At 35.3% G+C, this 13,670-nt stretch overlaps 1 protein-coding gene and 1 pseudogene across 1 annotated transcript; one reads left to right on the forward strand and one right to left on the reverse strand.

Annotated features, from left to right (window-relative positions):
- The first annotated feature begins 6,937 nt into the window (after positions 1-6,937).
- LOC116593587 lies at positions 6,938-9,883 on the forward strand (annotated as a pseudogene).
- A 1,661-nt stretch (positions 9,884-11,544) lies between these two features.
- LOC116592488 (olfactory receptor 6C2-like) lies at positions 11,545-12,483 on the reverse strand. The gene has a single exon (XM_032345676.1). It carries the CDS (start codon positions 12,481-12,483, stop codon positions 11,545-11,547), a length of 939 nt encoding a protein of 312 aa, XP_032201567.1.
- Positions 12,484-13,670: the final 1,187 nt, after the last annotated feature.

The following is a 13,670-nucleotide window of genomic DNA, read 5'->3' on the forward strand; positions in this document are numbered from 1 at the left end:
AATTGGACAGCCACATGCAGAAAAATGAAATTGGACCATTTCCTTACACCACACACAAAAATAGACTCAAAATGGATGAAGGACCTCAATGTGCGAAAGGAATCCATCAAAATCCTTGAGGAGAACACAGGCAGCAACCTCTTTGACCTCAACCGCAGCAACATCTTCCTAGGAACAACGCCAAAGGCAAGGGAAGCAAGGGCAAAAATGAACTATTGGGATTTCATCAAGATCAAAAGCTTTTGCACAGCAAAGGAAACAGTTAACAAAATCAAAAGACAACTGACAGAATGGGAGAAGATATTTGCAAACGACATATCAGATAAAGGACTAGTGTCCAGAATCTATAAAGAACTTAGCAAACTCAACACCCAAAGAACAAATAATCCAATCAAGAAATGGGCAGAGGACATGAACAGACATTTCTGCAAAGAAGACATCCAGATGGCCAACAGACACATGAAAAAGTGCTCCATATCACTCGGCATCAGGGAAATACAAATCAAAACCACAATGAGATATCACCTCACACCAGTCAGAATGGCTAAAATAAACAAGTCAGGAAATGACAGATGCTGGCGAGGATGCGGAGAAAGGGGAACCCTCCTACACTGTTGGTGGGAATGCAAGCTGGTGCAGCCACTCTGGAAAACAGCATGGAGGTTCCTCAAAATGTTGAAAATAGAACTGCCCTATGACCCAGCAATTGCACTATTGGGTATTTACCCTAAGTATACAAACGTAGTGATCCGAAGGGGCACATGCACCCGAATGTTTATAGCAGCAATGTCCACAATAGCCAAACTATGGAAAGAACCTAGATGTCCATCAACAGATGAATGGATCAAGAAGATGTGGTCTATATACACAATGGAATACTATGCAGCCATCAAAAGAAATGAAATCTTGCCATTTGCGACAACATGGATGGAACTAGAGCGTATCATGCTTAGCGAAATAAGTCAAGCAGAGAAAGACAACTATCATATGATCTCCCTGATATGAGGAAGTGGTGATGCAACATGGGGGCTTAAGTGGGTAGGAGAAGAATCAATGAAACAAGATGGGATGGAGGGAGACAAACCATAAGTGACTTTTAATCTCACAAAACAAACTGAGGGTTGCTGGGGGGAGGGGGTTAGGGAGAAGGGGGTGGGATTATGGACATTGGGGAGGGTATGTGCTTTGGTGAGTGCTGTGAAGTGTGTAAACCTGGTGATTCACAGACCTGTACCCCTGGGGATAGAGTATTATGCCTCCATCAGAAAGGATGAATACCCAACTTTTGTAGCAACATGGACGGGACTGGAAGAGATTATGCTGAGTGAAATAAGTCAAGCAGAGAGAGTCAATTATCATATGGTTTCACTTATTTGTGGAGCATAACAAATAGCATGGAGGACATGGGGACTTAGAGTGGAGAAGGGAGTTGGGGGAAATTGGAAGGGGAGGTGAACCATGAGAGACTATGGACTCTGAAAAACAATCTGAGGGTTTTGAAGGGACGGGGGGTGGGAGGTTGGGGTACCAGGTGGTGGGTATTATAGAGGGCACGGATTGCATGGAGCACGGGGTGTGGTGCAAAAATAATAAATACTGTTATGCTGGAAATAAAAAATTAATAAAAAAAAATCCACATTAAAAAAAAAGAATAAATAAAATCTTTAAAAAAAAATTAAAAAAATCAGTTTAGGGGTCTTTGATATAGTTTGAAATTTAGAAAAAAGGAAACCTAAATGATAAAAAGTTAAGATACAGAAGTATTCAATACGTTGTATCCTTTATCATAAACAACATATAATTAAGAATTCAACCATTTTTAAGTCTGAAAGTCAGATACTATCAAGCAAACTGCCATGTACAACCCATAATCCTTTTAAATTTTCAACTCAAAGACAACAGTAAACTTTAATTTTCCAAATATTCTTAGGAAGAGTTATGAGAGGGGTACCTGGATGACTCAGTTGATTAATCAGCTGTCTTTGGCTGGGGTCATGATCTCAGGGTCCTGAGATGGAGCCCCACATCAGGCTCCCTGCTCAGTGGGGAGTTTGCTTTTCCTTCCCCCTCTGCTACTACCCCTGCTACTACCTCTCTCACTTGTTCTCCCCCTCTCTCAAATAAATAAATTCTTTAAAAAGAAAAAGAAAGAAAGAAAAAAGAATTATGAGAAACATCTGCCATTTACAAAATACAGCTTTCTTCAGCTTCATTTTCCTCAAATGAACCATGTGTGTTGTGAGGTAGCAATGACAGACTATGATCTTCTGTGGAGAGGATACCATCTATGCATAAATATTCCTTCTTCCCAGGAAGAATGTGAATAACAAGAAGGAAAAGAGTCACCCTTCATGTTTCTTCAACTACTGGTGTTTTCATAGTGTTTTAAATGCCTGATTTCAGTTTTAGCCCTCCATTTATTTAAGTCATTTTAGTTTCTTATAATAGAGTGGTTTTTGTTTCCAGGACAGCAGTTTTGCACATATTTTAATAGTTTTCTTCCTTGGTATTAAATATTTTTATATCACTATAAAAGTCTTAGTATTTTAATTTATTTTATTTTATTTCCTGATTCTTTGCTGTAAGAATAAATATATAATTTACATTATGTGGCTATCAGACACATGAAAGTGTCATCATCATTAGCCATCAGGGAGACTCAAATTAAAACCACATTGAGATACCATCTTACACCAGTTAGAATGGCCAAAATTAGCAAGACAGGAAACAACATGTGTTGGAGAGGATGTGGAGAAAGGGGTGGGAATGCAAGTTGGTGCAGCCTCTTTGGAGAACAGTGTGGAGATTCCTCAAGAAATTAAAATTAGAACTTCCCTATGGCTCTGCCATTACACTACTGGGTATTTACCCCAAAGATACAGATGTAGTAAAAGAAGGGCCATCTGTACCCCAATGTTTATAGCAGCAATGGCCATGGTCACCGAACTGTGGAAAGAACCAAGATGCCCTTCAACGGACGAATGGATAAGGAAGATGTGGTTCATATACACTATGGCGTATTATGCCTCCATCAGAAAGGATGAATACCCAACTTTTGTCGCAACATGGACGGGACTGGAAGAGATGATGCTGAATGAAATAAGTCAAGCAGAGAGAGTCAATTATCATATGGTTTCACTTATTTGTGGAGCATAACAAATAACATGGAGGACAAGGGGAGATGGAGAGGAGAAGGGAGTTGAGGGAAATTGAAAGGGGAGGTGAACTATGAGAGACTATGGACTCTGAAAAACAACCTGAAGTTTTTGAAGGGGCGCGGGGGGGAGGTAGGAGGTTGGGGGGACCAGGTGGTAGGTATTAGGGAAGGCACGTATTGCATGGAGCCCTGGGTGTGGTGCAAAAACAATGAATACGGTTATGTACGTGATCTGAGTGACTTTGCTAAAGCCAGTGTTTAATTTTAATGTTTTCCGTAGATTCATTTGGATTTCCTATATACATAACCTGTTATCTATGATCAATAAAACTTTTCATTTTTCATCAACTTTCCTTTCTTCTTTCTTCATTTGGCCTCTTTAAGGTGGTCAAAAATATGGATACAATGTTAAATATAAATAATGAGAGTAGTTTTCTCTTGTCTCAGAGGGATAACTTTTAATATTTTACCACTAAATATGGTATCTCCTAAAGAGTTTTTTTTTTTTAGGTTTTCTGCATCAAATTAAAGAAATTCCCTCTACTCCAAGTTTGTCAAGAATTTAATAAGTGAGTACTGAATTTTGTCAAATACTGCTTTTAATCTATTGAGATTAACATATGATTTTCATCTATTTCTGTAATGAATCATTAATTTGTTTCCTAATACCAATCAATCTCACATACCTGGAATTAATTCAAATTGTCTTAATGTGGCACCAATTTTATATATCACTGGATTTAATTTGTTAATGCTTTTTGTTTTAATTTTTCATATGCCAAAGAAAGATTAGTCTATAAGTTTAACTTATTTTCTTTAACTTGACAGACACTAATGTCAATGTTATGCTGGTTCCATAAAACCAGAAAGGGATTTTTACTCTTTATCTATGCTCTGGAAATTTTTTTAAAAAGTTTATTAATTTATTTGAGAGAGAAAGAGAGAGCAGGAGGAAGAGCAGAGGCAGAGGGAAAAACAGACTCCCCACTGAGCAGGGTGCCAGACATGGGCTCCATCACAGGACCCCAAGATCATGATCTTAGCCAAAGGCAGATGCTTAACCAACTTAGCTACCCAGGTGCCCCTATGCTCCAGAAATTTTTTTGTAAAATGGTAAACATGAGTAACTTTGCAACTATTTTTACAAGAACTTTATGAATGAAAGATTTTGTTAAATGTGATAAATCTAAGGGGATTATATACTTCTAATCTGAAATATTAAAAATAATTGTTAAATAATAAAATGAATGTGATCATGACCCATTAATTGCTCATTAGCTTTGTCACAGATTTCCTTTAACCTCAGTTCTCCTTAGGTACATTGACCCTTCACATTCTATTATAATATGCTATACAAGTTATTTTTATCATATATCATTAGTGTCTTCTGATCAATCCCAGGGGAATGTTTTCTTTGTATTGTTTTGCTTCTTTTCCCTTCTCAATAGAATCCCTTGGGTATGTAATTAAAGGATATAAGAACACTCATATTTTTAGCATGTAAAATTAACAATGAATTATTCCCTGCCTGGTGGATATAAGAACACTTGTATCAGATTTTCCTGGATTTTTTCCATTTCCAGTTGTAAGGAATAAAGAAATAACTTTCACTTGTATTAATAATAGATATGATATAATTTGGACATATTCACAGCAGCAAAGGCAAGAGAATTTATCTTGTCTAAAATAATATTAAATACAGTACTACCCAAGTCCAGAACTGATCTAAGTTCAAACTTACATACAAGAGTGAGGTAGACACAGAAAATTTACAAAAGCACAGCATATATTCCATCTTTCTGCATTAAGTTGCAACTTAAAAGCTATTTTTCTTTCAATTTCCTACTGAAATAATATTGTCTAAGCTTTGAGTACATTTATAATCCATTACTAGCTCTCTTTTTTTTATATCCTAGAAGAAAATATGGGAAAACACAGGAATTAAGGTAAACATTTTAGAGTTGGATCTATTATTTTTAATTGTAAACTAAGATAATTTTGTGGAAATCAAAAGCAGATATGTATAAGTAGCTTGATTTTTTTTTCTTTTTGGTTAATCATTTTACATCTTTTTTGGTATAGAAATACAAAATGTATAAACAGTATCTATTTACAAAATGCACTTAAATCTGTCCATTGATTTTTTTATTAATTATATAAGCTTTAAATAGCAATGCATAAACTGAGAAAAAAAGACTAATGAAACAATCTCTAGAAAGAGAAATCTTCACTCTATGGTCATCATTTTGTCACATTTTACTTATCAACTTATTTTTGTCCGATTATACCTTCCTAGAGAGCTACTTTTCCACTTATTAATATGAAAAATAGGAGTTATGATGATGGTGATTACAAGACAATAGATGTGATAAGGACTACATTACTTCCATTTATCAGCCAATAAAAACAAAGCAGCTTTAGACAGAAGATACCATGAACTACTTTAAATACTTTCTCTGGAAAAAGATTCTGGAAATTGATTCTGGAAATCACCATGATATTCAGACAACCCTCTGCACTAGATCAAATTTTATTTTTTTAAATCAAAGCAGGAAAAAACTATTAAAGAAGCAATACATAATTTTTCTGGGCAGGCATGAATTTTGACATGAAAGCTGCAAAAAAGAAATAAACATAAAATGGTGAAAATTTTAGATATATGTAGATTTTAAAAGACAGCTGAATAGTTGACCATATTAGGAAAGAAAGTTATTTCTTTTGCCTGGGTGGTTCAGAGGGTTAAAGCCTCTGCCTTCAGCTCAGGTCATGATCCCGGGGTCCTGGGATTGAGCCCTGCCTGCACAGGGTCCTGGGATCAAGTCCGGCATCGGGCTCTCTGCTTAGCAGGGAACATGTTTCCTCCTCTCTGCCTGCCTCTCTGCCTACTTGTGATCTCTGTCTGTCAAATAAATAAAAATCTTTAAAAAAAAAAAAAAAAGTTTCACAGGTAAAAATGATTCTAAAGAAAAAAAAATTTACTTTGTTTTTGCTTATTTTTTTTTGTTTTTTGCTTTTAAGAATCATGTTAACGGTAAATTTCATAAAGAAATAATGCAACAGATCTACAAAACATTCTGAAGAAGGAGGAGGAGGTAGACAACTCTCAATACAGGTCTTACAAACAATACAGCTATGTTTTAGGGTGTTGAAAACCACTAACTAAATTGTGCTTGCAAGAGTTTGTACGTTTTTGAATTTACAGGACAATTTCTCCTTTTGTTTATATTTATTTACTTTTCATTGTGTTATGTTAGTCATCATAAAATACATCATTAGTTTTTTTGTTTGTTTGTTTCTTGAGGTTTTTTATTTTTTAATTTATTTTTTATTTTCAGCATAACAAATTCATTATTTTTGTCCCACACCCAGTTCTCCATGCAATCCGTGCCCTCTATAATACCCACCACCTGGTACCCCAACCTCCTACCCCCCCACTCCTTCAAAACCCTCAGATTGTTTTTCAGAGTCCATAGTCTCTCATGGTTCACCTCCCCTTCCCATTTCCCCCAACTCCCTTCTCCTCTCTAACTCCCCATGTCCTCCATGCTATTTGTTATGCTCCACAAATAAGTGAAACCATATGATAATTGACTCTCTCTGCTTGACTTATTTCACTCAGCATCATCTCTTCCAGTCCCGTCCATGTTGCGACAAAAGTTGGGTATTCGTCCTTTCTGATGGAGGCATAATACTCCATAGTGTATATGGACCACATCTTCCTTATCCATTCATCCAGATGTGTTTTTTGCAAAATTTTTTCTCCCAGTCTGTGGCTTTTTTATTCTTTTGGGTCTGACAGATGACCCTGAATTGCAGGTTGTGATTTTCCTCTTTCTATTTTTTACCTACTTGTTGAGTGCAACAGGAAACTTAACCATCTTCATTCTCACTCTGCTGGATTCCCACCTGAAGACACCTATGTATTTCTTCTTAAGGAATTTCTCCTTTTTAGAAATCTCGTTCACAAACTGTTTGTATTCCATGGCTCCTGGTGAGCCTTGTGACAAAGGATAGAACTATTTCCTATATAAGGTGTATGACTCAGTTGTGTTTTGTTTTTTTTTTTATCTTTTTGGGAGTAACTGAATTTTATCTTCTGGCGGCTATGTCCTATGACTGTTATGTGGCTATATGTAGACCTCTCCACTATACCACCATCATGAGCAACAAAGTTTGCTACCAACTTGTACTCAGCTCTTGGGTAACTGGATTCCTGATCATCTTTCCTCCAATCATCTTGGGACTCAAGCTGGAATTCTGTGCTTCCAATGTCATTTATCATTTTGTTTGTGATTCTTCTCCCATCCTGCAGATCTCAGATACACATTTCCTAGAGCTAATGTCCTTTTTCTTGGCTGTGCTAACACTAGTGGTCACATTGATGTTAGTGCTTCTCTCCCATGGCTAAATTACCAAGACAATTCTCAAATTCCCTTCTGCTCAGCAAAGGACTAAAGCCTTTTCTACCTGTTCTTCCCACATGATTGTAGTTTCCATCTCTTATGGTAGCTGCATCTTCATGTATAGAAAACCATCAGCAAATAACAGAGTGACCTCAAGCAAAGGAGTAGCTGTGCTCAATACCTCAGTTGCCCTCTTATTGAATCCCTTCATTTATACACTAAGGAACCAGCAAGTGAAACAGGCCTTTAAGGACAGGGTTCAAAAAGTTTTATTTGCTTCAAACAAATGAGAAAATTCTAAAAAGTATGAAGGGGTAAAATGAATTAAAACATTGCCCTTTTTAAAAAATATTTATTTATTGGGACACCCTGGTGGTTCAGTTGATTAAGTGGCTGCCTTTTGCTCAGGTCATGATCTCAGGGTTCTGGGATCAAGCCCTGTATCTGGCTCCCTGCTCATCAGGAAGTCTGGTTCTCCCTCCCCCGTGCTCGTGTGCTCTCTCTCTCACTTGCTTGCTCTCTCTCAAATAAATAAAAGAATGAGAATGGCTTAAGTACCTAGATTATTAGATCATTTTCTACAAAATTTATCTGCTTGTTGAGATTGGGATAAAAATCATGCCATGTCTGACACTGTGAATAGACCTTGATGCTTGATGCTTTTATGCTAAAAAATATAAGTCAGATAGATAAAGACAAATACTGCACGGTATCACCTATATGTAGAATCTAAAAGAAAATCAAACTCATATAAAAATAGAGTAGAAAGTGGTTGTGCGGGGCTGGAGGTGAAGGAATTAGGGAGAGGTCTGAGGATCTATTGTATAACATGATGACTATAGTTGATAACACTTTATAACTGAATTTTGCTTAGAGAGTTGAATTTAAATGTTCTCACACACACAAGTAAATATGTAAAGTGATAAGTGTTTAAATTAACTAGATGAGAAGAATTCTCTTCTAATGTACATGTATATAATATAATCACAATGACATTTTAAATATTTTACAATTTTATATGTTAATTATACCTCAATAAAGTTGAAAAGTAATCTCAAAAATATCATTGTTCATGACTGGCTATTTATAAGGCAAGCATGCTGCCCTATTTCTCCATTTGCCACTGAGTTAGCTCACTGGGGTAGCATGTCCTCACCTAGTGATTTCAGAAAAGTTGAGGTTCAAATTTAGCAGGTGCATCAAGCCAATTTAAGGAAACTCATCTTAGCCACATTCTTTATCTACCTTTATCATGAATGAAAAAAATATTTACACTCATCTTATGTCTGTGTTTATTTCTCAATTTGTTTGGAACACATATTAAGGAAATGTCTGATTAAATAATATGGTCTTGAAAACTAATATCATGGGATACCATTACCTATGTGACCAAGCTCTGAGCCCAGAAGATAAACCAGACGTGTATAGAAAATGATTTTTCACCTCTGGTTAAAGAAGTCAGAAATCATGGTGTGATAGCAGTTATATAAACTTGAGATCACTGAGCACTTGATAATCACAAGTTAAATTCTATTCCCCCATCTTAGTGCTGTAGGTAGACTAAGAAATTCCCACATGGAGAAAAAAGCAAAGATAAATCTTAACCAAAGTACATACGTCTCCTAGATTTAAACTGATGAATTAGTAGCATAGGTTATGGCAGAATCCAAAAATCAGAGAAGCTAAATATTTTAGAAATCTGAAGTTAAACCATAACTATAGGGTAAGGATTGCTGCCCAAATGCTTTTGCCTGGTTGAAATTTGGAAGACCACTAAACATTTTTGGTCCATATGGGGACTGAACTTAGAGAATTTCTCTTTTAGCACTCTAAGATCTTGAGATACCCATGTAGGGCCTTTGAGTTCCTTTCATGGACTCACAGTAAAAGGTTCTGTAATGGAACAGATGATTAACACCAAGAAAAATGCCTAGAACCAGGCTTTCTCCAACAAAGCTGAAGACCAAGATAATAAGGCCATTTTTCCTTTTTCCCTCTTTTCTTGCTTTTACTTTTTCTCCCCATTCCCACTTGTTCTTCATTTTATATATGGTAATCTGACTTTTTAAATTTAATCTGATCACTTTATAGTATATTATTCAATTAAAATAATATCATTTATTGTTAACAGTATTAATAAAGTGTGTATATATACAAAATATATCACATGTTACTTTTATCTTTATACATTATTTATGATGTACATCTTTCTCAATTTTAGTATTGGAAGGTATTTCTTGGGATATTCCTTGAAATCATCTTGCTGTCTCTGGAGAAGCAGATGCATTTACTTGAACAAAAAGAGTCTTTCAGAAATCAATAAAACTACCTTTGAAGGCTAGTTCTATCACTTGCTAGCAATAATTCATTTTTCTAAACTTTGATTTGTCTACACTTCTCCAGTGTAAATTATGACAATAAATATAAGTTGTAGGGATATGTTGAGGTTTATCAGTATTATAAATTCTCAATAAATTTTGGCTTTCATTCTATTTCGTTCAGAAATTTAAAAATAAACATTTTAACAGGATAGCCATGACTTTCTTTCATCCTTTGTTCACAGATTCATGCCAAATGTTACCTTTGTATTTTTTTATCTTCACATAAAAATTCTCTTTTTGCATTGTCAGAAGTACCAAATCACTGTATTGGGAGATTATCTATCATGTTAACTGATATTTGTCCATGTGCCAGGAGTAAAGCATTCTAGAATTTGGCATACAGAGAGACGTTCTCTAAGGCATTTAACATTTAGAGTAGAATAAAGACAAGTAAAGTTGACATTGTAGTTTGATAAGAGTTCTGAGTGCAGGAACTTAGTGGTGATAGAAATCTAATGGGTAAGACCGACCAGGCATGGTGTTGTCGTGCTGTTGGAACAGTAAGACAAAGTAAGCAAATGATTCCTTGTGGAAATGGCATTTCAACTAGAGGACTCTGGGGACTGGGTAGTTGAAAAGGCGGGGCGGGGAGGTGGGGGGAATTCCTGCTTATAGACACTGCAATATGAGCAATAACCTGAAGTAAAAGAAAAAGTATCTAAGGAAGTTTTAATATGTTGAACTGCAGAAGTGGAAAGTTGATGAATAATGTAAGGAGTAATTAAATGCTGATCGTTCTTTGAGAGTTATCATTAGGTATATATTTTGGACTCTAGAAATATCTAAAGATTTCATTTTTTAAAAGCAAATCATTTCATTGATATTAATATTCACATTGTAGTCTGTTTCTCTTTTCTCTATTCCTAGTATATTTGGCTTGCTGGTTATTTACTATCAATTTTCTAGCCCAATTAGTTCTCTTCCACCTCCTGCCATCTGCTTGCTTAATTTAAATACCTACATTCAAAATTTAACATTTCATTTAGTACATCAGTATCAATCTGTTTTATGTAGTTTCAATGTCGGTTTTAATTCTTTAATAGGGAGTACCAGTACATTTCTCCCTTCATCTTAATTTAATTCATGCCCGTTTTGGCAATTTTTAAATAACTTTGATATTGGATTGGATTCATTCAATAAAATATGTGAATCTTGTGGTTTTAAAGCTTTATCAGTAAATGCTTTTTTGAAATTTTAAATCTTTATGCTTATTCCTTGTTTTAAAATTCATTTTGAGTTTTTGAAATTTTTTTTTTTTGGCTGTTACACTTAGAAAAAGCATTGATTCTTTTTAACATTATTTTTCTCTTCTAGAGTATTTTTTTGTGGAGGAATAATGTACACTATTGCACCAGTATTTTATGAATAGTTTCCCAATCCTTTCAGCATTGGTAAGGGAAGGTTGAGAGTGAAATCACGCTTAGATTTCCTGAAACAACTATTCTCATTTTTTTCTTAATAAAGATTATCATTCTCAAAAAAGTTGACTTATGAGGTGTAAAGGGTGACTTGATCAGTGGCAGTACTGAATGGAAACCCAAATCTACATCAAGACAAAATAGGATAAAAACTAAAGAAAACATGCTTAGGGATCAACATTCCCCTAGTTCTTTGAGAGCAATAGAAATCTTTTGACTAAGTCATTAAAGGCTTGTTTCACTTGTTTGTTCCTCAGAGTATAAATAAATGGATTTAACATGGGTGAAATGGAAGTAGTGAGCATAAATACGCCCTTATTAACGGCCATTTCATCTTTTGCCGAAGGTTTGATATAGACAAAGATACAGCTTCCATAGGTGATAGAAACTACAATCATGTGGGAAGAACAGGTAGAAAAAGCTTTAGTCCTTTGCTGGGCAGAGGGGAATCTTAGAATTGTTCTGATGATATACAGGTAGGACAAAATCACACACACAAGAGTCATAATAAAGATTAACACAGAGCATACAATAATCATCTGCTCAATGAACCATGTATCTGAGCATGAGATCTTCAGGATAGGATTAGCATCACAGGCAAAGTGGTCAATGGCATTGGAGTCACAGAAATCCAGGTCCAGTCCTAAGCTAAGTGGTGGGAGTATGACCAACAAAGTAGTCATCCAACAACAGAAGATTAGCCTTTTGCAGACCCTGTGGTTCATGATAATCATGTAATACAGGGGTTTGCAGATGGCTATGTATCGATCAAAGGACATGGCACTAAGGAGAAAAAATTCTGTTACTCCAAAAAGATATGTAAAAAAAAGTTGGCATGCACAAGCATTATAGGTAATAGTCCTATCACCTGTTGCTAAACTGTACAAGAATCTAGGAATACAGGCAGAAGTGAATGAGATTTCTAAGAAAGAAAAGTTTTGGAGAAAAAAGTACATTGCAGTTTTAAGGTGAGAATCCATTAATATGAGAATGATGATGGTCAGGTTTCCAGTTATACTCAACATGTAGGTAATAAGTAGAAATATAAAAATCAGAATCTGTAGTTGAGGGTCATCTGTTAATCCCAGAAGGATGAAACTGGTTAGTGACGTATGGTTTCTCATTCCTGGGTCCTGACTTCTGCCCAATTTGCATATAAAACTGAGGGACTCAAGATCTGAGAAGAAGGTTGAAAAAATGTGTTACAATGGGTTTGCTTAGAAAATCCTAGCAATGTATTTTACATATATTTTGTTTTCCTTGATAATGAATATTTCTTAATAATTCATGCTCTCAGCTCTGCTGACATGTCATCTGATAGATTTGAAACTTAGCTTTCAGATGTTTTGACCACAATACATGGCAAGATATACATTTTATATTGCAGTCTAATGTACATGCACACACATATACACAAACACACACACACACAAATATACACACAAATGCACACTTGCATATTAGTGAAACAAAAACTTCCCCCCAAAAAAATACTTATCCACCTTGCTCTCTGATGCTTTCTATTCTAACTTATGAAAAATAAATGTAAATATCACCCAATTGACTTTATACTCTACTAAATGATCATGACTGTATTTGAAAAAAATAAATTTTTTAGGGATTGTTAAGTAATATAGTCCAAGTAAAACATAATTATTTATGATTTTTAAGGGTACACTATCCTTGTACTTTACACTTTGGAATAGATTTATTCATGACACACTTCCACCCCTTGGGGCAATGAAATCATAAACTTTGAGGTATCCTTTTTTTCTAAGAATATTTCTCTTATCACTAACTGAAATTTTACTCAGTTTCATTATCTGCTTGAAGCTTTTTTTCCTGGAGAAATTGGAAGCACATGAGGAGTGGTTATGGCACAAGGTGTTTCTATATCTATCTACCAAAGCAACTGAGGTCACTATTCCACCGCCATGAACAACCTATACTGCAAAAGACATCTTACATATAAAAAATCCCTCCCTACATCTTTCCCATGACTTTCTCACATTGTTATTGCCTTTATCTGATTTGTACTGATTGCCCACTTTGGTGCAGAACGGCAACCATTTTAGTGCACACCAAATTCACTAATAAGTGAGAAAATGTTCTATACACAACTGAAGAATAGTAACCTTAATGTTTTATAATGCAGTCTGATATTTGTCTGACTGACACATTTAGACACCTTCTTATTAAGTCACTGATGTTATCATCAGCTCTGTGACTATTAAGTGCACTCACCAATCTGACTTCTATCCTTAGCTGCTTATGATAAGGTTTCTGAACACATCACTCTACTGAAACTATT

This window comes from Mustela erminea, chromosome 6 (assembly GCF_009829155.1).
Source record: "Mustela erminea isolate mMusErm1 chromosome 6, mMusErm1.Pri, whole genome shotgun sequence".
NCBI classification, from domain to species: domain Eukaryota; kingdom Metazoa; phylum Chordata; class Mammalia; order Carnivora; family Mustelidae; genus Mustela; species Mustela erminea.

Coding starts and splice junctions, on each gene's coding strand:
- LOC116592488 (XM_032345676.1), bottom strand. CDS start 12,483: ATGAGAAACCATACGTCACTAACCAGTTTCATCCTTCTGGGATTAACA.